At 45.5% G+C, this 25,949-nt stretch overlaps 1 protein-coding gene across 3 annotated transcripts in view; it reads right to left on the bottom strand.

The window, feature by feature from the left end:
* Nt5dc3 (5'-nucleotidase domain containing 3) overlaps positions 1-25,949 on the bottom strand; it is a 62,242-nt gene that overhangs the window by 21,206 nt on the left and 15,087 nt on the right. For all 3 annotated transcript variants that reach the window (XR_607614.2, XR_001872689.1, XM_008843160.2), the window contains exons 2-9: positions 20,111-20,295; positions 9,264-9,338; positions 8,774-8,829; positions 5,670-5,760; positions 4,439-4,576; positions 2,378-2,438; positions 1,898-2,000; positions 1,675-1,776 (exon numbers count right to left, since the gene is read on the bottom strand). Coding sequence is in view for 1 of the 3 variants with exons in the window: in XM_008843160.2 (XP_008841382.1) it covers positions 1,675-1,776; positions 1,898-2,000; positions 2,378-2,438; positions 4,439-4,576; positions 5,670-5,760; positions 8,774-8,829; positions 9,264-9,338; positions 20,111-20,295 (811 nt within the window). In the remaining 2 variants the exon portion in view is untranslated. The remainder of the gene's footprint in view (positions 1-1,674; positions 1,777-1,897; positions 2,001-2,377; positions 2,439-4,438; positions 4,577-5,669; positions 5,761-8,773; positions 8,830-9,263; positions 9,339-20,110; positions 20,296-25,949) is intronic.

The following is a 25,949-nucleotide window of genomic DNA, read 5'->3' as shown; positions in this document are numbered from 1 at the left end:
TGGCCCAGGGCCCTCCAGCCCACCCCACAGACCTCACTATGTTCTCTGGCTCGGGGCACTCCAGCCCACCCCACAGACCTCACTACGTTCTCTGGCCCGGGGCACTCCAGCCCACCCCACAGACCTCATTATGTTCTCTGGTCCGGGGCACTCCAGCCCACCCCACAGACCTCACTATGTTCTCTGGCCCGGGGCACTCCAGCCCACCCTCTCAGACCCACCACCTAGAGGTGAATGATAAGGAAATAGGAATTTTTTTTTTTTTTTTTAGGAAAAAATTTTTTAAAAGAATTCCAAGGTCTGGCACTTGGCAAACGCCAGCACTGCATGTGTCCCTTCAAGCCTGACAATGGCTCTAAAAGCCAAGCTCCAAACAAACACCTAGCACCTCAGTTCATTCTCATGTTCACGTAAAACCCACTCTCCCTTTTCTGAGGAACATGAGGACCACTTTGTAAACTTTCATTTATATCCTTTTTCCTCTAATACTGTCAGCATGTTCTTGTGTGATGACATATTTTAAGCATATCATCTTTTACTGTAATAAGACATGTTCACTGCTTTTATTCACCAACGCATCATTTCTAATGGCTACCTGACATGTCCTCCATGAATATTCTGAATCAATACGTCATCCCCAACTATTGAGCTTTAACAAGTAACACAGATGGAGGGTTTCTCAGTTCTTATTCCCAGCATCCAGAACAAAAGGAAAGTAAGTAATGTTGTGAAGGGGGAAAGGAGGGCTATGCCAAGAGGCCCTCCCAAGAAGAGTTCAGGCCCCTACCCTTCCACTGTGGACAACACAGAGGCAAGGAGCCTTGCTGGGGGGAGGGTTTCTTCCAGGAGCCACTTTGACATTTAACATCCCAAGAAAAATGGTGTGTATGCTGCACTAACTTGAGGTACCACATTAGGATGCTTTAAACTACCTAGAGGGAAGACTGCCTGGTCACCAACTACAGACCAGAGAACGTCAGTAAAAGGCCTTCCAAAACTAGGCCATCAGACACAAGAGAGTTATTCTTAGAACACTAACATGAGAATTCTCAATACTGGGGATCTTTTGGAGTAGGGGCCACCTAGTTGTCCCCAAGCTTAAAGACACTTTAGCACTCTTGTACTAACAGCACACCCTGGACAGTGTCTCAACCCCAAATGTCTACCCTCCCCCACCTCTCAAAGCTACTGAGGCTCGAAGACATTATATAAGACATAGAGAAAGTCATTCATTGTACTTGCTGCAAAGCCCAAGTTACTGAAGAGTTTTGTGCAATCCAACTGCAACTTTAAATACACTAATTAGCTCTATTTCAAGAGACACCACCAGCCGGTCTGTTGTCGGTGTTGTTTTCTTGAACTTCATAATGCGCCTGGAGACAAAGACCTAATTTGCTATGTGATGTGAAGCTTTGATTTCCATTGCTGTCTATCACTTTCTTAAAGCCTGAGTCACTGGACTGAGGCAGCCCACACTGAACTGAAAACAGCTTAAATACGTACAAACTGCCTGACATGTGCCAACCCTACCATCCTCAAGGTTGTGTGCTCTGGGGCTACAAAGCAAAAGCACTGCCTCAGATACTTATAATTTAGTAACTGGATTTTCACCAAAGCATGCCACACACATAACCACAAAATGCAATCGAGTCCCCTAGCGCGAGGAACATTCACCTCCGCTTATCATTGAAGAAGTTTGGCTTCTCGGCCTGAACAATGACCACATCAAACAGGTCCCTCCAGTCTTTCCCAACGATGTATCTCATCCCTTTGTCTCTGGAACAACAAGTCAGCCATGAAAACTGAACAGCAAAGGGGCAAACTTTTTTCTTTAAACTGTTAAAATGACTAGCACACAGAAGTGAACCAGGAGCTGGCAAGGGCAGACAGAACTTACACAAAGCTACTGGGGCTATTGGTGATGAGGAACATCTTCTTGCCATGGTCAGCCAGTTTAGCCAACACTGCTCGGGTCTGCTCGGCATAACAGATATACTTTTCTAAGAAGAGAAAAGTCCACAGAGTCAGGATGAAATCAGCCATTCTACTGATCCTAACAAAATGGGGTGCCTGAGTTAAGCACTGTCCTGGGCACAGTGGAAAGCTCGGGTCTTAAGGCTGACTCTGGGTGGTACATGGATGCCCAGTGTATCAGAAACAAAGATTCCACCTCCTTGGGGGATCTAAGGGGCAGCTGTCAGGTCCTCTCTTTGCATTAAAGTGACACCAAGTTCTAGAACAGAAAAGATATCTACACTGTCAGGATCAGGGTCCTTAAACAGCACTCAGAGATGCATGCAAGCCCTGCTCAGCCTCTGGGATGCAACACTAAGAGACCACACAGCAGCACAGCATACATACACTGTTGAGTACATACCAATATCTGCTTCAATTGCTCGGTACATTATTCCTTTGATATGGACGTCCCTTATTGAGTCCTGTCCAAAGACAGGTTTTCATCAGTGAAAATGGAGCTGGGGAAGGCTGGAGTGAGTCCCAGTGAAATATCATTGGAGCTCACTTCTATCTTAGAAGCCTGACAATCCAAGCACTAAGCAACATCTCAACACTGGCCTCTTTGTCTTGGGTGGTCCTAAAGGAAAAGCTTGTGTTTCCATGGGGACAGTGGCAGTTGCCAATGCAATTTTCAATAGTTTCATTCTGAAAGGTTGTTTGTGTAGTTTAGATGCAGGATGGTGAACAAACGGCATCAGATGACCTGCAGGAGTTCCTGCTCTCTACATCTTTGTGCCCTTCCTTCGCCATCCCTGGATGCCAAAAATTCTATAAAACGAGGTAAAGGCAGAAGGAAAAAAGGATCCTCCTCTCTTGAATATTGCCAACAGTATAAGAAACCGCCAAGGTCACTGTCACTTAGGCAGCAACGGGACTAAATGACAGACACAGGAAAGGGGAAGGGGGGTTAGCCTTTGTAGGTATGGCAGCCTGCTGCTTGCCAGATGCCACTGCAGGATCCGCTCGTAGGGGGAGGGGCTGCAGCACAGGGCCTGTGGGCTCCTGGAGGGAGAGGGAAACTGCTGCCAGCAGCAATGGACGTGGGTACAAGCAAAATGGTGCCTGAGTCTTAGACTGTTGGTAGACGTCTGTCAAGAGTGGGCCCTTCTGGGCTGTCATATTAACTTCAATTACCTTTAGCATGAGCCTGTTTCAATTTTACATCAGCACAGAAGGCAATGATTAAACGCCAGCCAAACTGTAAGGCTTAAAAAAATCTAGGCACTTATTAGCTGTGTAACCTTGGGCAGAACACATAAGCGCTCTGTGCCTCAAAGTCTGTAAGTTGGAGTGATGATAATGATACCTTCAGGCACCACTGCAAGGATTTAGTGAGTTCACAGAAACTACTCAGAAGAACAGAGCCTGGGACAGGATAAGCACTACAGAGTGCTTACTGATGGTGGTAGTAACGCTTACAATAAAAACTGAACTCTCAAACAATCTTTCCCCATGGATGGAAAGGGCTCTTACAAATGAGTCTTAAACATGGAGTATCTGTGTACACAAAAGGAGACTAGAAACTAAATATTTAAACAGCTCAAATGTTATCAAAGTGATGCTGAGAAACTGCCATTCATCCTTCAACTCTCTAAAATCCAGAATTCGGGACAATCAAAATGTTACGGTGGCGATAAACATAAAAATATTTTTAGCATATAATTATGCATCTTTAAAAAATAACCAAGATAAAGCTATATTACATATAAATATAAAAATACTCTTATGATTATATATCAAATTATTATGAACATGTTTTAAGTATCGTGAAAGTTCACAGAACTTAATACATATTATAAAAATATATGTGGCTATGAACATAAACTAAACTATATAAACTTTTAAATAATGTATATATATGGACCTAAGGGTTTGTACCTTCATGCAGCCCTCTAGCTGCACGTGGACTCTAGCATGTGGAGCCTTTGTGGGCAAGAAAAAGCCAATCTCTCCTCATCCTCCATACCTGGGCATCTTTATGGGCTACAGTGTACACTGCACCACATAAAAATGTGTAATTACAATCTGGTAATTTTAAAAAATGTTTTAAAAGTGCCCTCCTGGCAACTTCAGCCACACCAGCCAACAGCATGGACACAAAACAATGGTGTCCCCAAGTAAAGAAGAGAAACCCTCTTCTTGTAGTTGGGCTCACACGAGAGCAGGGCTGGCTGCCCTTTGGGCTGGGTGTGCTGGCCTTCCAGTTAGAAAGGATTAGAAATCCAGGTAATAGTGAGCTCCGTTTTGTGATAGAAACTTGCTGCTCCAATTCTTCTGATTCAGCAACATCCTTCTTATGACTTTCAAGGTTAAATCACAGAGACAAGTGATCTCAGCACAGGACTAAAACGCCCAACCAAGAGAGTGGACTAACTCCTGAGAAGCCCGCAATCCCAAACTCGCCCTGCCCCCGCCCTACAACCTTGACATCTTTGTACAGATGCACAGGCTCATAGTCAATGTTGTTCTTCAGGAAATGCTCATTCACACACGACAGTAGGGTCATCTCAGGCAGTGAGAAGATGTCCATGAACTGCTTCATGGTGTTCCCATGAGAACTCTGCAGAGGGAAGACAGGCTTAGCAACAGAGACCCCAACTTACAGTGTGACAGGCAGCAGGAGGATGCCAGGAAGCCAGAGGAGTTCCAGGCATCCACACTTGGATCCCTAATAATGAAAGTGATATGTTCCCCTTATTCCAAAGCCTCACACAGAGTTGATTCTCACTAGGCATAGGTGGCCGGCCTAGGAGTCAGACTCCCCTCCTCTCCTTCCCGTCCCACATTCTCCAGAGCTAGTCTTGCTTCCCACTCCCTCTCAGACGGGAGGACACAGAAGAGCTGGGATCTCCCTCAGGCAATAGCAGGAGGTTAGTCCTCAATCTTAGGATACTTCAGCCCATCTTGGGGAAGCCAGAGCTACTCCACAACAGCCCCTAGTGACTGAGCCCCAAATGGGGGGTGAGGGGGGGCGCAGGGATGATATAGCTGCAGGGGTGTGGTGGCAAACCAGACAGGTATGAGGTAGAAAGAGTCTCCTCTCCTCTTTCAGATAAGGAGAAGGGGTGAAGGAGAATCACGAAAAGCCAGGGGTGACTCTTCAGTACTCTAATCCCTCTCAGATCAACTCTCTCTCCACACCCAATCTCAGATTTCCATCAATTCCGCATGTGCACCAGGTGAATCCAACAGTTGAAATCCCCCACCCCTCCCTGCCCAAAAGCCTCATGTATTCAAGGCTTGGTTCCTACCTGCTGGTGCTACTGAGAAATGCCTAGACCATGAGAGTGTTAACATCATTCAAAGATTATCTCCTGATTAATTCATAGCTGAATGGGCTATTAGGAAGCAGTGTCTAGCTGGAGGACTAGGTATATCTCATCCCTAGACCTTACCTTTCACTCTCTCTGTTTTCCAATCCCTAGTTGAGTGGCTTTCTTCCACCAAGCCCGCCTGCATGATCTTCTGCTGTACCACAGACCTAGAGCCATGTAACAATGGACTGACACCTCTGAATGTGAGCCAAAACAAATCCTTCCTCCCTTAAGTCATTTCCTAGCCATGTTCCAGTCATAAAACTGACCAACACAAAAGAAAGGCATTATGCATCACATTATGCTTATGCTTTACTTAAAGACACTGTTTCTCCTTACTTTTCCATAAAAGTCACTCATCTGCTCCAAGGGCACGTGGGATCCCTCATACATGTCAATGACTTCTTCATCAGGAACAACACTGAGGCCTCTGGAAAAATCAGACAATGCCATTAAAATGTTTGATTAGAAGGAATGATGACTTCTGGGCTTCTGTCTACTGCTGGGATGTTTCAACTATGGCAGGACAAACTACTGTCCCATGAGGCAGAGTGTACCATAGCAGCAGCTATAAACACCAGGTGGTATGTTACTATTACAACTACTGTTCTGCTGATAAGAGCCAGATTAATAACGATAATATCTAATCCTACATGGCATCTATGTTATGCCAATCAGGAGGAACACCAGGTCAATCACTCATTTCTCAACTGTCCTAAGAGGGAGGTACTATTCACTGTTCTTCCCATTTTCCAGGTAGGGCAAGTGAGGCACAGGAAAGGTGATATAGCAAAGAAGAAAGTGTTGAGTCACGATTAAAACCAGGCTCTATATGGTTTTGAGCCTGCACTCAACCCAGGCTCTTACACCATTATGGGACAAAGCTGCCCAAAGACTAGCTTTGGGGTGGGTTTTCAGTATTTTTTACATTTTTAAGCAAAGAAACCCTGCTTTGTCTCTATCAAACGTTATCCTCCTGCCCTCCAATACTGTACCCTAAACTGAGTGCCGGAGTGGAAAAAGTCACACAGAGGCTGGGTGGACTCAATACATGACACGAGGCAGAGAGCCTGGTCATACTACTGCAGAGGGGGCGACACTGAATGCTCTGTGACACTGAGGGCCAGCTTCACATCACCATCTGCCTGTCTAATGAACATCCAAGGGAAAAGTGAATTCTGCACTGTCATTCTGACCTCTGCCACTTGCACACCTGAATCCGCCAACCCCAGAAGGAAAAGGGGGTAAAACAGCTGCTCCTCCACCTGTCTTCAGGGAGTAAGCACCTGAGAAACTGCAGCAGTGATTAGAAACTGCAGAGAAGCCAGGTGATGTCATGCTGCACATGAGAAACAGTCTCTCAATAGAAACTTCACCGCTGCTAAGAACAGGCTGACAAAGCATCGCCTAACATTAAAATGCATTCACAAAGTGGTTTGTGCTTTGCTGTGTGATGATGACTTCTTTTCTCTGACCTCCTCCCTCCTATACCCTACACCCTGCCTCCATAATTAGGTTTAAAAGCACCCAGGTGAATTCACTACGGTTTTGTCTCTAATCCTGACTGACTTGTTAAAATTACTGGCTTTTGAAAACAAAAGACATTCTGTACTCCAGCAATCAGATAAGATCTTACTAACAAACCAGATCATTCTAGACTGACCTTGGAGAATAGCTCTTGCTAGCACAGGAAGATGTCTATAGTATCATGTAAAGAAAGAAAGAAAACAAATGTGAAGGAATCCTAGCAGTGGGGCACAGGGCACTGGCCACCTGCCCACAGACCTGGCCCTGTCCTCTGGAAGCCATTGCTGTCACAAGGCACAGCCTAGGTGTCTTATGAGCCCAGGTCTCAGAAACAAGCAAGGCTGGGACTGACACATCTCTCCCACCTTCCTCTTGTTCTCAACCAGTTCTAAGGAGAAAGAGAAAGGACACTTTGGCCTGTCTATCCTGCACATTCCAAGCACGCTTCCACTTTACAACCAGCCAAGGCACGCATTGGAGTTACCCATTTTACAGATGAGGAAGCCAAAGCTAGCAGAGAGTCAAGAACTTACTGAGACCAGCAGTTGGGGGTGGGGGAGGGCAGGCAGCTGAGCGGAGCTGCAGTTCACATTGAGGAAATGAGTATGACCCCAAATACCCAACACACCCCACTGCTTCCTGGAAACTCACTCTAAGGTCTAGAGACATATAACCTGCTAGAACCTACATCTGAATGTTCTTTCTCCTTAAATGCCTCAACTGGCATTCCCTGCTGAGCCCTATTCCTGCTCCTTAACACGATGTATAATTCATACACATGCAGACAGGACCACAGGAGCATGAGGACAGCATGGAGCAAGGAGAGAGCAGGACCACTCCAGCCTAAGCGGGTGAAGACAGGATGGCCTAGTCTGTGGTAAACAGGGGACAGGAAGGGATATTTCCAGAACCCAAGAGGAAGGGATATTTCCAGAACCCAAGAGGAAGGAAAAGTGCATCCTGGAAGAGCAGTATGAGCAGACCAAGCATGAGGGGAACCAGCAAAGACCTACATGTTGCTCTCACCCAGCACAGCCACTCCCCCATCATCCACTTGGGGACCAGGCATGAGGCCCAACCTGTGGAACAACAGGAAGCAAAGCTATGGTTCTCCAGACCTAGGGCTGGGAAAATGCAAGCTAGTACTGCCAAAGGCTTGCCTGAGAGAGCCAAGTCAGACAGGAAGACAGTCAATCAGAAAGAGCTCTGACAGGGCTGGGGAGACAGCTGTCAGTGAAGGGCTTGCCACACAAGCCCAAGAACCTGAAATTCATCCTCTAGAAGCCAGTTTTAAAAACAAAGCTGGACTAGTACATTCTAATCTACCAGTATATAGAAGCAGAGACAGAAGGACCTCTGGGGCTGGCCAGCTAGTCTAGACAAATCAGTGGGACTCAGGCTCAGTGAAAAACCCTTGTCTCAAAATATAAGGTAATAAGGTAGAAAATAATTGAGGAAGACCCCTGATATTGACCTCTAGCCCCCACACACCTGCATATATAAACATGAATACACACACACACACACACACACACACACACACACACTCACACACACGGTCTCCGACAATACCAGTTCATACTTCAGCCAGCCAGGCCTGTACCCAGAGCTATCCCTACACTGTACAGATAGCAAGCCACTGCTTTTCCACCACCACCTGCCACTCTACTCTGGGCTACAGTTGCTCACTTGTGTGGCTTCCACTCTTGCATCCTGAGGGGAGCCCTGTAGTCAACACCTCAGCACTATGCCTGTTCTGGACCTCATTATTTATCCCTGAATAACTGAGTGAGTGGCTGAGTGAATGAACTGTAATTCACACATAGCTGTTCTCCCCATCCCTGGTCAGTCAGCAGGGCCTGAAATCCAAATCCCCTGGGCTGTGCAGGTGAATGAAATTCATGGCTTACTCTTACCTGTAGACGGTTCCCATCTGGATGTAATGAAAAGCATCAATCTTCATCAACATTGCCTTTAAAAACATAAACATGCACACACGTGTGAAGAATGCATAACAATTTGCATACGAAATGAGCAATCCAGGTATCATTATAAATCCTGTCAACATTAGTTGCCCTGACAAGGTACAGTTTCCAAGAGCCTTGCTTGTTAACTAAAGTGCTTTTTAAGGCAATGGCATATCAGGAAAAGAAAAACAGAAAGCAAATATGGCACTGGCTCCTCCTCCCACAAACACAGCACCCAGCATTAGCTGGCACTCCCTAATACCTCCCTCTACTAATCTTTCTGAAAGCTATCCAGAAACATTTGAATAATTTGTTCTACAACCCTAAAGAATTTCATTTAAAACCAACTGTTTACCAAAGAAAATACCAACCATTTTATTAAGCATCATTTATTTCAAAACACTGTAAAACTACAGAAAAACAGGAGAATCAAACTTACCCGTTGGACATCATAATGTAGTCCACGGATTGCAAAGTTTGGGTCATATTCGTACTTCCTAATTTCCACGGGATACTGAGAAAGAAAAGACACACAGCTTAACATAGGCTGAAAGAAGACACTGGGCATGGGGTGTGGGTGTGGGGTGCACACCAGTGATCTCAGCACTTGGGAAGCAAAGACTGAAGGACCAGGAGTTCAAAGCTATTCTAAGCTACATAGTGAGTTCAAGGCCAGCATGGGCTACATGAGACCCTGTCTTAAAAATAGAAAAGGACATTAAGCTCAAGACAAGCACAGACTTTTCAAAGGCTCAGGGAGCTGCTGCACTCCAGTAGGAAGGCAGAGCAAGCAGGACAGACCTCAGCTCAGCCCTCTCCTTTGTGGCCACAGTGCCCTCTATCCTGCCCTGTGCCCTATTTAGCTGTCCGGACTGAAGTCAGACCTCATCCCCTTCTTCTCACACCTCAATTCTGTCCTCTCCTTCCTCCCCTCCCTCAGCCCCTAGATCTCAGATCTCTAAGACCTCCTGTATCTCTGTCTCCCTGTCCACTACTTCCTCCTTGTTTGTAAAGCTGCTTAGCTGGACTGTCCCTTATTAAGGACACAACTTCTGAACACACTGGCAGCCTTCACTAAGCTCACATTGACGCCATCATGTTGCAACAATACAATGGTTAATCTTAACAGTCAACTTGACAGGACTAAGAGTCACCACGGAAACAAACCTCTGGGAATGTCTGTGAGGGAGCTTCTAGACTGGGTTAACTGAGGAGGGAAGACCCACCCTAGATATGGGCAGCACCATTCCATGGGCTAGGGTCCTGGAATGAATAAAAAGAAAAACTAAGTGGGACACCAGCAGTTATTACTGCCTCCTGATGCAATGTGCCCAGCCAGCTCGGGCTCCTACTTCCATGACTTCTCTGTAGTAATGAGCTGTCCCCTCAAATTGTGAGCCAAAACAAACCTTTCTTTACTTTTGTCAAGTTTTTTGTCACAGAAATGGGCACAGTAACTGATGCATATGCCACGTGACCACTACCAGGTTTCACGGAGACCCAGGGGAGGCTTTCTGGGGAGCCCTCCACACAGCTCCTACCACTGTCACTCTTCTCACCTAACTAGGCTGGAGAACCTCGTGGCTGACTGTCAAGACAGTCTCCCTTCCCATTCGGCCCAGGGAGCATGCTCCTCAGCCACGGCTCCCATTTCCACTACTCTGTCTCAGACCACACAGGGCTTCTGGAGACAGCTTGGTGTCTCTGGTATTTCCTAGTTATTAAACCATTGGTCACATTATACAAAAATGCCAGTCCCTCCTCTATGTACAGAGAATCCAAGTCTTTCCCTCACAGACCCAGAGCTGGACCACAACAATCCTTCAGAGCACACCCAGCTGCCAGCTTCTGATCCCTGCCATGCCCATTTTATACAAGTAAGAGCTGGACAAGCTTAAGGACCCCCAGTCTGTCCATGTACATGCTACCCTGATCATGGTCATGTGGGTACAGGGGCATTTCCTGGCACCAGCAGGCTGCACACTCGTGGTGAGTTTTCAAGTCAGGTTGCACAAAGCACTGACTAGAATGTTACTTTGGGCTCATTTATCTCACACCTGCATGTATGCCAAGAAATACTCAACTGCTATTTCCACCCGTGGGCGTTCCCAAGACTTCCAAACACCCTGTTCGGTTCTGCATTTTTACTGTCGTACTTGCCACAGGTCACACTGATCCAGCCCCGGTGGCCTGGTTCTGTTCACCAAAGGGAGGCCAGGAGAGCAGCACCTCTGAAACCCCTGCTTAGACAGAGTGGAGTGGGGATGAGAGGCCAGCACAGAGATCTGCTCACAGCTCACGAGCACCTCTCAGCTTTGCTGTGCTCATGACTCACTGCCCAGCATGAAGTGGGCCGGGCATCTCATGCCAGTCTACAGCTCAATAATCTGAGAATCTGAGTCAAGGAAATTGCCTGAGTCACAAAGCTACTCAATAGCTGAACCAGCATTTGAACCTGGGTCTGTGTCACATCCAAGTCCACCCCTAGCCCCTAATCCATTCTGAACTAGTCCAGGGCCCCCAGTCTGGATGTTCAGTGCTTCCCTGTAATGGCAGCAGCTAACAGCTCAGGGGCTCAGCAAGCTCACCTAAAGGATCAGTTAGGAGTGCTTCCAAGTGTCGAAGAGACAACTGTCAATGACCTCAAGGACAAGACAAAAATAGCTGGCAGCCTCAATAGGACAACAGCTTCAGGAAGAACATGGGTGTAGTTGATGAAGACAGACCAGAGCATCTCCTGAATGGAACTGTCCTTGAGCCAAGCAATATTAATAACCTCAATGCAACAGAGGGCCTAGGAAGTCCCCGTTGCATGGGTGATTCTAGCTCTACTGTATGCTGTGCCCTACCTTCATGGCTCACTGCAGTTCTCTGGACAGCTATAACTTCTATACTGCCAGCTGCCTGGGAGTTTCACAGGTCCACATGCCTGTAAATGTATTGGTTTTCCTAAACTTTCTGTCTGGTTTAAAGTAGCTTGGATTATGAGTCTAATAAAAAACAAAGCTCTATAAAACCCACAGAAACAGGAAGGGAAGTAACATAATCTCCACAGAGTGCTGGCCCATGCAAAGCACTCCGTGTCATCCACCTGCAGAATCCATACGTGTGTACATCAAGCATTTACGAAGTATGTACTTATGCCAAGTACTGTGCCAGAAACTGGGAATGCTGCAGAGAACACCACGGACAAAGTGCTCCTAAGAAGGTCCCTTCTACCATGGGAGTCATGCCATGAACAAATTAACACACACAGAGTATAATACTCCAGAGTAGGTACTATAAAGAAAGACCAGTGACAGGGCCACAGGTCTGTGAGGAAAGAGCAATAAGCCTCAGACTGTCTGGGGGTGGGTCTTCCTGGCACCAGTGGCTTAGGCAAAAGGAGGGAGGCTGGAGGAAGCACCGGAAGGCATTCTACAACATTCCAAGTGTGGTCGGAAAGCCTTTTAAAGGCTCACTTGCTATCAAATGGAGAACAGACTATGAGGCATGAACAGAAGCATGGAGTCCCGGTGGGAGGTTCCTGCCACACTGCCTGCTCTGATGCAGGCAGTAGCATTAGGACAGACAAAAGAACATGGCATCAGAACACATTTTGAGTATCTTAGAGATCAGTAAAAACAGAGCTCACAGCCACACAGAGTGACTTCCTCCCACAGAGGACAGCACAGAAAGAGTCTCTGTGCAGTACAAATACTCCTCAGGAAGTGATCAAGGTCAACACCATCAGTGATACTCGGGCTGACAGAACTCACAATGGCACAATGCGGTATGATGGAAACTGTACTTGGCCTCTGAGGTCTTCCTCTCAAAACCTAGAACCCAGTTTCCTCATGAGAAAAATAATTAAGCAAACCCCAGGAGAAAGACATCGTACAAAACACTTAACAGTCTGCCAAACTATCTCAAACAAGGAAGTCAGAGAAACCACTAGAGCCAACTAAATGGACCACAGTGCCTCAGGGTGGGATCCCACAGCAGGAAAAGACACCAAGGAAAAATTAAGGTGATCAGAATTAAGGGTGGGATTTCCATACTGGTACCAAGTTGTGCAGTAAAATAAAATGTTAACATTTTGGGGAAACTGGACATGGAGTAACTCGGTATTATCTCTGCAATTTTTCTATAAACTAAGCCTTAAACAATCTTAAAACTATAGTTTATTTTAAATGGGAAGAGTCACAGAGGATGACAGGCTTTGGATCCAAGCAAGGGAGCAGGGGCTCACCAGTCCTGCTTAATAAGTAGAAAAGGGGCCAGCAGAAGTGGGTAAAGATGCCTGCCACAAATCCTGACAAAGACCCAAATCACATGAAGGAAAGAGAAAGCTAACTTCCAAAAGTTTGCACCCCACACACACGTGCCAAATAAATAAAAATTAAATTTAAAAAAATTAAAAATAGAGGCTGGAGAAAGCCGGGTGTGGTGGCGCACGCCTTTAAGCCCAGTACTTGGGAGGCAGAGGCAGGCGGATCTTTGTGAGTTCAAGGCCAGCCTGGTCTACATAGTGAGTTCCCGTCCAGCTGGGGCCACAGGGAGGCCTTGTTTTAAAAAGACAAAAAAAATAAGGGGGGGGCGGGGCTGGAGAGATGGTTCTTGCAGAGGACCTGAGTTCCCAGCACCCACAATCAGAAGCCTCACAACCACCTGTAACTCCAGTTCGGGGGGCGGGGGGGTCCAATGCCTGTGGCCTCCATGTGCACCTACACGCACGTGCACATACCCACATGCAGTCACACACACATATAAAATTAAAAATTTAGTTAAAATTAAAAATAAGTAAAAATAAAAACATAAGGAGAGGTTGGAGAGGTGTCTCTGGTTCAGTCAATAAAGCATTTTCCTTGCAAGCACAAGGAACTGGATACCCAGAACCCACACAGAAAAGACACCTGTGAGCAGGGCATGGTGATGCACCCTTTAGTCCCAGCAGAGGCAGGTGGATCTCTGTGAGTTCAAGGCCAGCCTGGTCTACATAGTGAGTTCCACACCAGCTGGGGAAGGAGGGGGAGGAGGAAGAGGAGGAGAAGGAGGAAGAGGAGGTAGAGGTAGAGGTGGAAGAGGAGGAGGAGGAGAAAAAAGCCTATAGGGCTGAGGAGATGGCTAAGTGGATAAGTGCTTGCTGAGTTGGAATCTCAAGTAAAATCTGGGGATGATAGTGCATGTCTACAACCATGTTCTGGGGGAGAGAGACAGCCTAGCCAAAACAGTGAGCTCCAGGCTCAGTGAAAGTTCCTGTCTCAAAAAATAAGATAGAGGGCTGGAGAGACGGCTCAGTGGTTAAGAACACTGGCTGCTCTTACAGAGGACCCAGGTTCAATTCCCAACATCCACATGGCAGCTAACAACTGTCTGTAACTCCAGTTCCAGGGGAATCTGACGCCCTCTTCTGACCTCCTCCGGAATTGCACAACACAGGTGCACTTACATACATGCAGGCAATACACTTATACACATAAAATTAAAATAATAAAGTTATTTGTTTAAGAAATAAGGTAGAAGCCGGGTGTGATGGCAGACACCTTTAGTCCCAGCACTCAAGAGGCACAGCAGGTAGATCTCTGTGAGTTCCAGGCCAGCTGGGGCTACAAAGGAGACCCTGTCTCAAAAAAAAAAATTAAAATAAGGTAGAAAGAAATAGAGGAAGACACCCAACAATGATTTCTGATCTCTACATAATTGTGTGTGCACATACACACACACAAAAAAATAATAGAAATAAAATCCCAGCACTCGGGAGGCAGAGTCAGGCAGATCTCTGTGAGTTTGAGGCCAGCCTGGTCTCCATGGTGAATCCAGGACAGTTGGGGCTACAGGGAGACCCTGTCTCAAAAAGACCAAAAAAAAAAAAAAAAACCTCAGGCACAGTGGTGCATGTTCACAATCACAGTGCTAGGGAGGCAGAGACAGATGAATCCCCAAGGCTCGCTAGCCATCCAAACTGGCCTAATGGGTGAGCTCCAGGCCAATGAGAAATCCTGTCTCAAAACTAAGGCAGGGGGGCTGGAGACCTAGCTCAGCTGATAAGAGTGCACAAGGCACTGAATTCAACCCCAGCACCACACCACATAAAACTTGGTATGGTGGGCACGCCTAGAATCCCAGCACTCAGGAAGTGGAAGGAGGAGGATCATAAATTCAAGGTCGTCCTCTACCACACAGCAAGTTTGAAGCCAGCCTAGCCTACATGAGACTTGTATCAAGGCAGTCCCATAGCTTACACACACGTACAGGCACACACAAATGAGAAGACACTGACAAAGATGTGAAGTTGGGAGATGACACTAGGAGCCCTTCTAATACTCCCACTACTCTAACACAGATAAAATGAAAATACAGATGCAGTTAGTACTCAACTGTTAAAATTTCCATTTCTGGGGTCAGAGAAATGGTCAGTGGCTAAGAGCACTGGCTGCTCTTGCAGAGGACCTGAGTTCGAAACCCAACACCCACATGACGACTGATAACTGTCCATAACTCCAGTTCCAGGGGATCCAACACACTCTTCTGACCTCTGCAAGCATTGCACAACATGGGTGCACTCACATGCATGCAGGCAATACACTCATACACGTAAAATAAAAATAATAAATAAGCCGGGCGTGGTGGCGCACGCCTTTAGTCCCAGCACTCAGGAGGCAGAGGCAGGCGGATCTCTGTGAGTTCAAGGCCAGCCTGGTCTACACAGTGAGTTCAGGTCAGCTGGGACTACAGGGAGACCCTGTCTCAGAAAGACAAAAATAATAATAATAATAATAATAATAATAATAAAATATTTTTTATTTCCATTTCTACAAAAAATTGTTCTTATTCTTAAAAAGGGTAATTTTTAAAGGTACTGAAGTTTTTCCTTTTGCCTTCTGAAAAGATGCTAAATTGCAAATGGACTGTTCTATTACTGTGCATCCCAGACGCAGATGTCTTCCTGTCTCTGTGAGCACTCAAGGTTTCGGCCAGAACAACACAGAGCTCAATACTTCTTGGAAGAAGCACTTTGCTTAATCAAGCAAGAGAAAAAGCTGCACATGCATAACTGGATCTATTAATATGCCTGATATAATTAGTATTATAACATCCTTTTTATCCAAGTGACAAACACACATAATGAGATGTCAATGATCTCCAATCTAGAGGCTTCTCAATCACAAGTCCACCTTTTACTTTACCCAGCAGCTTAGCTCTGCCTCCCACTTCATAAATGTTTATGCTCATAACTTACTGTTTTCATGAATATTTTAATTTTCATGTGAACAAAAGAAAAATTCTAGAGCAGAAAACTGTTACTAACCCTCCAGGGGCAATGTGGAGTGGCAGAGAACACACAAGTCTCTTGGATATAGACAGACCTGAGTTAAAATCCTGGTTCTGCTTCCTGCTACCTGTGATCTTGACCAAGTAGCTCAAACACGTAACTCAACGTAGCTTCAACAGTACCTCAAACAGGTAACGTGAGCGTGCGAGGCTGTCAGCTGTGAAACAAGTGATGCTGGTACTGGCTAATGCTGGGCATCTTCTGGTGCTGGGCGCTTTACAGATATTAATTCATCTAATGATTACAGCAGCACTGGGAGGAAGGTGGTGCTCCTAGGCCCACTTTACAGGAGGCGATCAAGCCTAGAGAAACCAGGTAAGTGGATCTAGATTGTGCAGGAAGTAAGGGATGATGCAGGATTTGAACCCAAACAGTAAGGCTCAGGAATGTGTGCTTTCAGCCAGCAGTACAGAAACAGAACTGACAGGATAACAGGAGAACCTGCGTTTCCCAAGTGATATCAAAGTCACAGAACACACCGTGGCTGGCCAGCAGCCCTTCAGAGCCATCTCTTGGTGTCTGGTAGGAGAAGGTATAGGGGGCAGCCGGAAAGCAAGGGCGGAGCTGCCTGGTTACTTGGTGCCATCCATCCGATCCAGGGGGCACGGGACTTTAGATGGAGAAGAGTCTCAACAAATGAAGAAATGTGGCTGACAAAGTGGTTGTAACAAAAGAAAGCTACTGCTGGCTTAGTGACAAAGGAAAGAATATTTTTGCCAAATGCCATTTCTATATTTTCGATCAGGTTAAAATAAACTGTTTACATCTGTTGATAAATAATAGCTGAGGATCAGAAAATATACTGGATCAAATGGTCAGGAGCTAAAACTAATGGAAACTTTGGTTGCTCTGCTCAAGTGCAATATCCACAATGGGGCGGGGGGGGGGGTAATGGTCTCTATTTTGCACTGGTCATACCTCCTCCACAGTTACATCTTCAGAGCTTCACATCTGAGAGGGACAAAAGAAGGTGACCAGGATGAAAAAGGAAAGAGGGCAAACAGGACTAAATAGTTCAAAGAACCGGTGACTGACCGACTGGCCTGGGAAAAGCTAAGTCTCAGAGGGCAAAACAGCTAGTGCACGTCCACTGACTCTCAGTGAGTGTGCAACAACAGCCTTGCAGCTTGGGTTTCTAGGTTATTGAGCTGCACTGCACCTGCCCCAGCCCACCTCTGCTAACCTATAAACCAGGCTGAAATCCTGCCCCCTTTGCAGTTCCCCTATTCCCTAAGAAAGCTATTCCAACCATCCCCTGTGCCTCCTTAGCCCTCTGCTCCAGTGTCCACAGGGGCCCTACCAGGTAGGTCCACAATTTCCCCCCAGTTCCTGATTCACCCCAAAACAATGCCTGTGTCCCCCCCATGTTTATACTCCCCACATCCACAGCATACTGTGGTTCATCAACAGCACAGAAAAGGCCTAGAAAAGGGGAAAGAAGAAATGAACAGGGAGAAAAGAGCTCAAGAATGGAAGCTGTATGAAGGCAAAAGTGTTCAGCCCGTGAAGAATTTCCACATCACAACAAAACTCTGGAGGGACGGATTCTGATTAGAGACAGAGATCCATAGTCACGTTTCCTGGGAAGGTATGGGGGCTTTCTCCAGGGCACTAGACTGGCTGATGCTCTGCAGACACCTCTCACCCTGACTGCTGAAATGGATTTTCAAATCAGACTAGAAAAAAATAACGGTAAGTGGATAGCATTTTCTTTTCTTCTTTTTTTTTTTTAAGATATTTTATTTATTATTTTTATTTTATGTGTATGAGAGTATTGCCTGCATACATGCTAGTGCACCCGTGTTGTGCAATGCCTGCAGAGGTCAGAAGAGGGCGTCGGACCCCCAGAACTGGAGTTATAGACAATTGTTAGCCACCATGTGGGTGCTGGGAATTGAACCCAGGTCCTCTGGGGTCCTCTGCAAGAGTAGTCAGTGTTCTTAACCGCTGAGCCATCTCTCCAGCCCTCTTTTCAATTTTTTAAAATTTTGTTTATTTCATGTGTATTTTGCCTGCATGTATCTAAATGTTCCTTGTGTGGAAACCTGCAGAAGCCAGAAGGTAGAGTTACAGACAGTTGACATACTCCATTTGTGTGCTGGGAACCAAACCTTGGTCCTTTGGAAGAGCTGCTTAATTCCTTGAAGCATCTTTCCAGCACTGTATTCTGTTTTTTTTTTTTTAAGATTTATTTTTATTTTTGTTTATGGGCATGTGTGTATCTATGTGTGTATGTACATGAGTACCCATGGAGGCCAGAAGAGGGCCTCAGATTCCCTGTAGCTGAGCTTAACATGTGGTTGTGAGTCCCCAATGTGGGTGATGGAAGCTGAGCTCTGGTCCCCTGCAAGAGCAAGAAGTGCACTTAACAGCTGAGCCATCTCTCTAGCCCCCATTTTCTTTTTTTCTGTACACATTTAAAGCTCAAAAGTACTAGGCAACAAAAGATATTCAAACATTGTTACTACAGGAACTGGGAAGGTGGCTCAGCCTGTAAAGTGCTTGCCACACAAGCATGAAGAAGATCTGAGTTTTAATCTCCAACACTCCAAATAAGCCAGGCATGGTAGTGTGCATCTATAACCCAGTGCTGGAGGGGCAGAGACAGGTAGATCCTTAGAGCTCATTGGACAGACAATGTAGCTAAAATGATGAGCTCCAGATTCACTGAGAGATGCTATCTCAAAACATAAGGTAGATGGAGGCTAGAGACATGGCTCAAGGGTTAACAGCACTGGCTGCTCTTGCAGAGGACCTGGGATCGGTTCCAACACCCACATGGCAGCTAACAACCATCTGTAACTCCAGTTCCAGGGGATCCAATGCCCTCTTCTGACCTCTGTGGGCAATGTACAACATGGGTGCACTTACATACATGCAGGCAAAGTACTCATACACATAAAATAAAAATAATACATAAAATATTTTTTAATTAAAAAAAAGAGGTGGAAAATTCCTATGGGAGACACTTGAGGTTGATCTCTCTCTCTCTCTCTCTCTCTCTCTCTCTCACACAACACACACACACACACACATACACACACACACACACACACACAAACACATCCATGCTCATGTGAGTACATATATACTCTAAAAAAAAAATTTTTTTTTTTTGGTCTTTTGAGACAGGGTCTCCCTGTTGCCCCAGTTGTCCTGGAACTCACTATGTAGACCAGGCTGGCCTTGAACTCCCAGAGATTCGCCTGCCTCTGCCTCCCAAGTGCTGGGATTAAAGGCAGGCACCACCATGCCTGGCTCGAACTCTAAAATTCTTATTACATAAAAAGCAATTTGAGTCAGCAGTGCAGGACAAAGCTTATCATGTGAGGCCGTTCTTCTGACACGAACTTACTAAGCTGCTGTTCAGTCAAGCTTTGTGAGGACTGCACTGGAAGCACAAGCACCCTCAGCACAATCTCTACTAACAATAGTGTTTTCCAAAGAGATATCTAGAGTTGTTGTTTTTTTTAACGCAACACAAGCATGAAGACCCGAGTTTCATCCCCAGAATCCAACACTAAAAGCTGGATATAGTTGTACATGCTCGTAATCCCAGCAGCGGAGACGGTGGAGACATGAGGATCCCCCGAAGCTCGCCGGCCAGCCAGTCTAACCAAACTGCTGGTGAGCTCCATGCCAATGAGAGACCTTGTCTCAAGAGAGGTAGATGGCGTCCCTGAGGACGACACCCAAGGTTGTTGTCTGACCCCATATGCAGTCATACACACCTGCACGTACACTTGTACACATTCATACACTTGCATACACACACTCATACATAGACACTTTAAAAAAAAAATAACTGGATTCTAGATAAGAGTCACTTGGAAATGTGGAATGGACCAAAAACTACTCATGCATCCTACAGGTATTCACTACAGTACTCTTCTGGGCACAGAAGGTTGTCTGTTCTTCATATGTCAAAAGGGCCAAAGGGAAAGGGGACAGAAAGGTCCCTGGGGCCTTACCCGGTGCTCATTGATGAGAAGGTCCCGAGCAGCATTGAAGATGAGGGTATGGAGGTGCTTCGAGTAGAACACCAGGGTATAATCATAATCAAAGCCATAGATCTCAATGTCTGACAGGCTCATCTCATTGTTGGAGAAAATAGCATCTGGATTCAACAAGTTGCTCATGATGGAAGGAACCAATTCTAGGAGCAAAGAAAAAAATCTGTTATCACACATCACAGACAAGGGCTGTATAAGTTCTAAATTAAACAAGTACAGTGCTAACAAGAACAATCTCCTTCACACTGCCATCAACCGTGCTCAGTAAATGGAGACTATGGTTTGCGTGTACATGTACCATTCAAAATAAGCAGATCCAGGGCTAGGGACGCAGCTCAGATGTAGAGCACTTCAGGAACGGAGAGGGGAAAGATAAGGCAGGTTCACAGGCACAAAAAGCAGAATGGTGTTGCCTAGGATGGGTAGGTGGTAACTATTACTAAGGAGAAAATTTCTTTCCAGGGTGGTAAAAATGTTCTCAAATTGATTGTGGTGATGACTGTGGCAGAACACCTTTTAGGAATACACTAAAAACCACAGGTAGGAGTTTTTACATGAATAAATGCAGTGTTATCTAAATTATAAAGAAACTGAGAAAAAACACATGCTTCCACATCACAAAAATGATTGGCTTCATGGGGCTAGAGATATGGCTCAGTGGTGAAGAGCACTAGCTGTTCTTACAGAGGACCCAGGTTCAGTCCCCAACACCCACATGGTGACTAACAAGTGTCTATAACTCCAGTTCCAGGGAATTCAGTGCCCTCTTCTGGCCTCTGCAGGCATTGCACACACCAGTACACACAGGCAAAACACTAAAACACATAAAATTTAAATAAATTATTTGCTTCACTTTTTAAAAATGTATGCTACAGATTTTAGAAAATAAAAGTATAAATAATAAAGTATAAATGTATCTCACCATCCAAAAAAGAAAATATTTTATAGTAACATTAGTTTTATACATAAAAACTACCAATATTTTTACGTATATGTTTTATAAGAGTGACCTCACTGTTTACACAGGTTTGTGTTCTCTTTATGGTTCCTGCTCAATCAGGAGCTCACATCATTGAAGCCTCTCAGAGTCTGACCTTGAGCATAAGGTAAGACCTGAGCATGTATGCTACATGTGTGTGCCGTAATCAACCTGACACTGCCTTGCGCATATAGGTTTTCTCCTATTTAGTAATAACAACCTTGTGGTATACAGCCTCAGGAGTTCATCTCCACCTGCCTTTCAGATCATTTTCTTCAGCTGGTTTATTAGAAGGGGCAACATCCCACGTATCATGAGGTCCACTGGATCCGACAGTGGTTGTTTGGACTTCTCTTTGTAGCAGTCCTATCCCTATTTGCAGACAGTGCTACTTTATGACTTTTACTACTTGGAGGTCTTCCAAAAGTCACTCCGCCTTACAGTTTCCATGAGTTTGAATGGACCCTTATGACAGTCTGAGCTACAAAGCGAGGGTTGCAGCTCAGTCAGAGCGTGTGAGCTCAGCATGTACAAGGCCCTGTGTTGGATCCCTAGCACTGAAAAAATAACTATCTAAGATGCAACTCAGAATGTTAGTGATTTTATTTTTTCAGTACATTCAAATAGCTTATTTTTAATCATCCAATAATTCATCATTAGCCATGGATTACCATCACCGATAATTTCTAAAAGAGACTAAATTCAGAAAGCAGGAGACTAGCAGGCCATCTTGAGACAGTCACCAGTAGGAGTAGTCAGTGACACACCGTGCTTCAGCCCCCGCTGGACCACTTTCAGAAGTCGTAAAAGAAGTCTGAAGACAAATCTCCACAGTTATGTTTGAGACTTTCAGGGAACACAGAGAATTCATCATTTTTCATGTCCCACCTAAAATGACTGAGAAGAGAACAGCATCTTGCAGCTGTCAGATGCACTGAAATGTCTGCAGGGAGATGGACAGAAGCACTACAGTCTAACAACATGGAAAAACCAACTAACCAGTAAGAGTCAGACTCAGGCTCCGTGAGCAGATCCTCAATGGTATTTAGGATCAAATGCTGAATATTGAAAGGCAAAAAGGAAAGACAAAAATCTTAGCCAGTGAGTCATTTAACAGAGTCACAGAACCTCATGTGTTAATTTTGTAACCAAAACAGACCATCCTATATTGTTAAAAAGATATGTGATTGCATCCTTTCATCTTTCATGATTTTATGCATTAAAATTTGCCTGAACCAGCTCACAAGTCACCGATGCTGAAGGCAGGTAACTTTCTGGAGGTGGCAAATTCATCCAGCATGCACACAAGTCAACCTATCTGAATTTTACTATTCTGGACATTACTCGGGACAACCACCTGACTCTGTAAGAATAGCTGGTATCTGTTTGGGAGTGGGGGTTTCACTATGTCACCCAGGTTGGCCCAAACTCCTGGACTCCAGTGATCGTCCAGCCTCAGCTTCCCAAGTAGCTGGGATTACAGGTGCATGCCACTACACCTGGCTGGCAGCTAGTATTTAATTATGGCATCACCATGTACTCTGTGCAACCAAAAGGCTTAACTCTCACCTCATCATTTCAGCAATCTGAAGTATTAAATGTTATTTTACTTCTACTTTATATACAGTAAAGTCAAGGCACACAGAATTTACATAATTTGCTGAAGGGTCTAAAGCCACTAAATGGTAGGACTGGAATTTGAACCTGAGAAGTTTGGCTGCATTCCGGGACCTGCATTTTTAACTACCCCAGGATCACAGGAATTCAGCAGTATTCATGAACATTTTTTTCTAAAATAAAACACAAGAATAGCAAGATGGTGGCTCAGCAGATAAAGGTGCTTGCCACAAAGCCTGCCACCCATACACATACCAAACAGATTAAATAAATGTAAAATTACTATTAAAACAAAAAACTAAATAAAACAGAGTCTAGCCATTGGTTTTTCAACCTGTTCATTTCTTAGTATGAACAGCAGCACGAGATCTACCAAGGAGCCACCTGAATCATCAAGAGGCGCTAATCTTAGCTGGTGACAGGTTCAAGGGACAAGACTCCCCTCAACAGGACACAGGCACACTGCAGGGAGACACCTTGAGAAAGGCTTCCCACAGCACTGAGAGTCAGATCCCTGGGAAAAGTCAGCAGAAGCTATGGAAACCCCTTAAAGATGCCACAGACAGTGTCAGGTGGTTGCCCCTTGAGGCCTGTTCCCACTACACGAACTTGAAACCAAACGCTTGTATCCCCACACAATTTCCGAGCCAGTGAAGGTAAATGCATGAATGCATACATTGATTTCACTCACACTGACACTCTAGATGTGACTGAGTCAACAGTGAATGCTCCTCAACAACTCTCTATCTTCATTACTATGTCTCATCAAAACCAGTGAGGCAATCACCTTGGGTTTTGTGGTGATAGTGGTGTTGGTGTTTCTTTCTTTCTTCTGAAAATAACAGTTTGAGGACAGTAAAGCGACTGACATTTAAAAAACTAGAAGGTGCCGGGCATGGTGGTGCATGCCTTTAATTCCAGCACTCGGGAGGCAGAGGCAGGCGGATCTCTGTGAGTTCAAGGCCAGCCTGGTCTACATAGTGAGTTCCAGGACAGCTGGGGCTACAGGAAGACCCTGCCTCAAAAAGACAAAAAAAAAAAAAAAACTAGAAGGCAAATTGTTCACAAGAAGTGACTCCAGGAAGTGAAAAGGCCAGCACCAAGCTCCTCAGGGTCTAACCGTAGATCCCTGCTATGTGAGCAGTGACTGCTACAGATGATGCTATTTTCTAAGTGTGAGAGAATATGACATAGGTGACGTAAGATCACTTATAGACTGACCAAAAGCTCCGTTTTCACAAATGACCTTTGAGTGGAAGGCTGCAATCGCCTGCTTTAATTAAGGCTCATATTTAGAAATAGCACTGGCCAAAACAAGGCCCATCTGCCTTTCTCCTACTGGAGAAGCCACGGTGCAGTTCTCAGAACAAAAGCAGTGCACAGGGAAGTCTCCAGAGTTGGCTCAGCAGGGCTGCTCAGGGCTCCTGAGGGCTGGAATGCTGCTGTCCATCACACAGAGAAGTGCTGCCTACCACACCAGTGTCACCACCTCACCCGTGGTCATGTCCCAAGTCACCCTCAACACAAGCATAGGGGTCAGCAAAAAGAGCCTAAAAGCATCTCAGTTCCCTCTGTAACCATGACCAAGAAAGCCACAGCAAACATGAATGGCTGTGAGGCGAAGACAAGCCCCCAGCACTCTCAGAAAGACGGTCGGTCTGCCTGTGACATCACAGTGCCCTTCCTATCACTGTGGAACTCACTGTGCCAAAGCAGAAATAGGAGCGGGTACAAATTTAGCAAGTGAATTCCTTATGCGCACAATGGATGATGACAGCAGATGTGCAACTGGTACCTGAAGGTGGAGAGAGCTCTGCTGCAGTGCCAGCACCACCGGAACTGAGCTCCATGAGCCACTCCCAACAAGAGGCTCTGTGTCCTGCAGACAGTGTGGCGCATTGGCAGCTCCTAGAACACTCGGTGCTTCTAGTTCTTTGTGGTACTTCTTGTCTCTGTCCACTAACCCCACACAGCCCTGGGAAATGGGCCAAACAGTCTGTGGTAATCCAGTACTCAGGAAGCCCAGGAGGCTAAGGCACTACATGGAGGTGGGCTACCTGGAGACTTGGCATAAACAGAAACTGAACTTTGGTTAGGGCTGTCTGAAGGAAGCCACTGAGATTCAGGTGTTGCTTGTGGTGCAACATGACCTAGTCCTCACCAGGTTTCCTAGTCTTCCAATACACAAAGTAGCTTTGAGGCATACCTCACACACACACACACACGCACACACACACACACACACACACACACACACACACACACACTCAGTCTGTGGTCTCAGTGTGTTAGGTTTCTGACTCCAGAGGAGGAACATGTGACCGAGGCCTAGCCAACACAGCAACCCTTACCACAGTGGCGGGTTTGAGGCAGGCAGGACTCCCCTCTAACAAGCACCATCACACATGCCCTGCAGAGCTGTCGAGCAGTCCCGCCAGGTCCATTCCTGGATCTGGATGGTAACTTCAAGGAAGAAGTATTCTTTACTTTTGAGTCTGGACCTAAGAGAATACAAATCTAGAGGTGGAAGGGATTGACTGCTACCAAGAAGCTGAAAAACATGCCAGTGGGAAAGAGCGAAGTCCAAGGCAGAGGTATCACCAGTGACATCATCTAAACAGCAGGATCAAGTTGTACTTGGAACAAGCATTGTCTCTGGATGTTTCAATGACATGAGCCCATAAAATGTCTTCTTTGTATTTATTTTATTTTTGTGATGCAAGGAATCCAACATGGAGCTCTGTGCATGCAGGCAAGCACTGTACCTCAGCCTGAGCTGGGTTCTTAAATTGCTTTATAAGGCAATTCAGAAATTCAAACTTCCTGCTGCCTAAAAATTTTAACTCTGATATGCATCAAAGGTATTCTCCATCTCTCCACTCTGAAATGCTCCTTCATATGGCTATTTCCAACAAGTCGGCTGATCTGCCGTCTACGTCTCCACACGCTGCAGCCTAGTACCAGATTCAGTCAGGTCTGCCTTTCTGCGCATGCCACATGGGAAGATTCTCTCACAGAACTCTGCAAAACGCCAAGTGAATCAGAGTTTAAAAAATATTTTTAAACATTAAAAAAAAAACTTCTGAATAGAGTATAACCTTCCAAATATAAAAAAGGCAAAGAATAAATCAAGAAGAAAGTATTGACAGACACACAAAATGAAATTTTTAAACATTTGTATATCAAAAAATATCAAGAACA

Source organism: Nannospalax galili, unplaced genomic scaffold, assembly GCF_000622305.1.
Source record: "Nannospalax galili isolate Female #2095 unplaced genomic scaffold, S.galili_v1.0 scaffold39, whole genome shotgun sequence".
Lineage (NCBI taxonomy): Eukaryota > Metazoa > Chordata > Mammalia > Rodentia > Spalacidae > Nannospalax > Nannospalax galili.
Note: the sequence above shows the minus strand (reverse complement) of the source record. Positions and strands in the feature narration are given on the sequence as shown.